Source organism: Mastomys coucha, unplaced genomic scaffold, assembly GCF_008632895.1.
Source record: "Mastomys coucha isolate ucsf_1 unplaced genomic scaffold, UCSF_Mcou_1 pScaffold22, whole genome shotgun sequence".
NCBI classification, from domain to species: Eukaryota; Metazoa; Chordata; class Mammalia; order Rodentia; family Muridae; genus Mastomys; species Mastomys coucha.
The window spans coordinates 46,481,236-46,481,561 of NW_022196905.1; the positions used below are offsets into that span (position 1 = coordinate 46,481,236).

At 34.0% G+C, this 326-nt stretch overlaps 1 protein-coding gene across 1 annotated transcript in view; it reads left to right on the plus strand.

Annotated features, from left to right (window-relative positions):
• The window catches only part of Anapc4 (anaphase promoting complex subunit 4), a 32,991-nt gene that overhangs the window by 7,391 nt on the left and 25,274 nt on the right, over positions 1–326 (plus strand). Inside the window, exons 4-5 of the mRNA XM_031391069.1 lie at positions 65–139; positions 255–281. Coding sequence (XP_031246929.1) covers positions 65–139; positions 255–281 — 102 coding nt within the window. The remainder of the gene's footprint in view (positions 1–64; positions 140–254; positions 282–326) is intronic.

Consider the following 326-nt stretch of genomic DNA (forward strand, 5'->3'; position numbering starts at 1 on the left):
TTTTTAATGGAAAGAGGAGTAGAATCTTTGCTGTTGTGTAATGCTTGGCTCCTGTTTCTTTTAGTGTTTTGACATCATTTTATAATGCTGAGGATGAATCCAATCTTCTCTTGCCTAAGCTGCCCACATTGCCAAAAAAGTATGTATCTGTTTTATTTATTTGAAATGAACCTTGCCAATTTCTCTTCTGCTTTTAACATGGTACCAGTGTACTATGTGTTTCTCACAAGTGTACCTTATCTGTTTTCTCCTAGTTACAACAGCACCTCAAAAATATTTAGGTAAGTATACCTTTCTTATTTTCGAACAAGGTGGTCTTTTTTTTT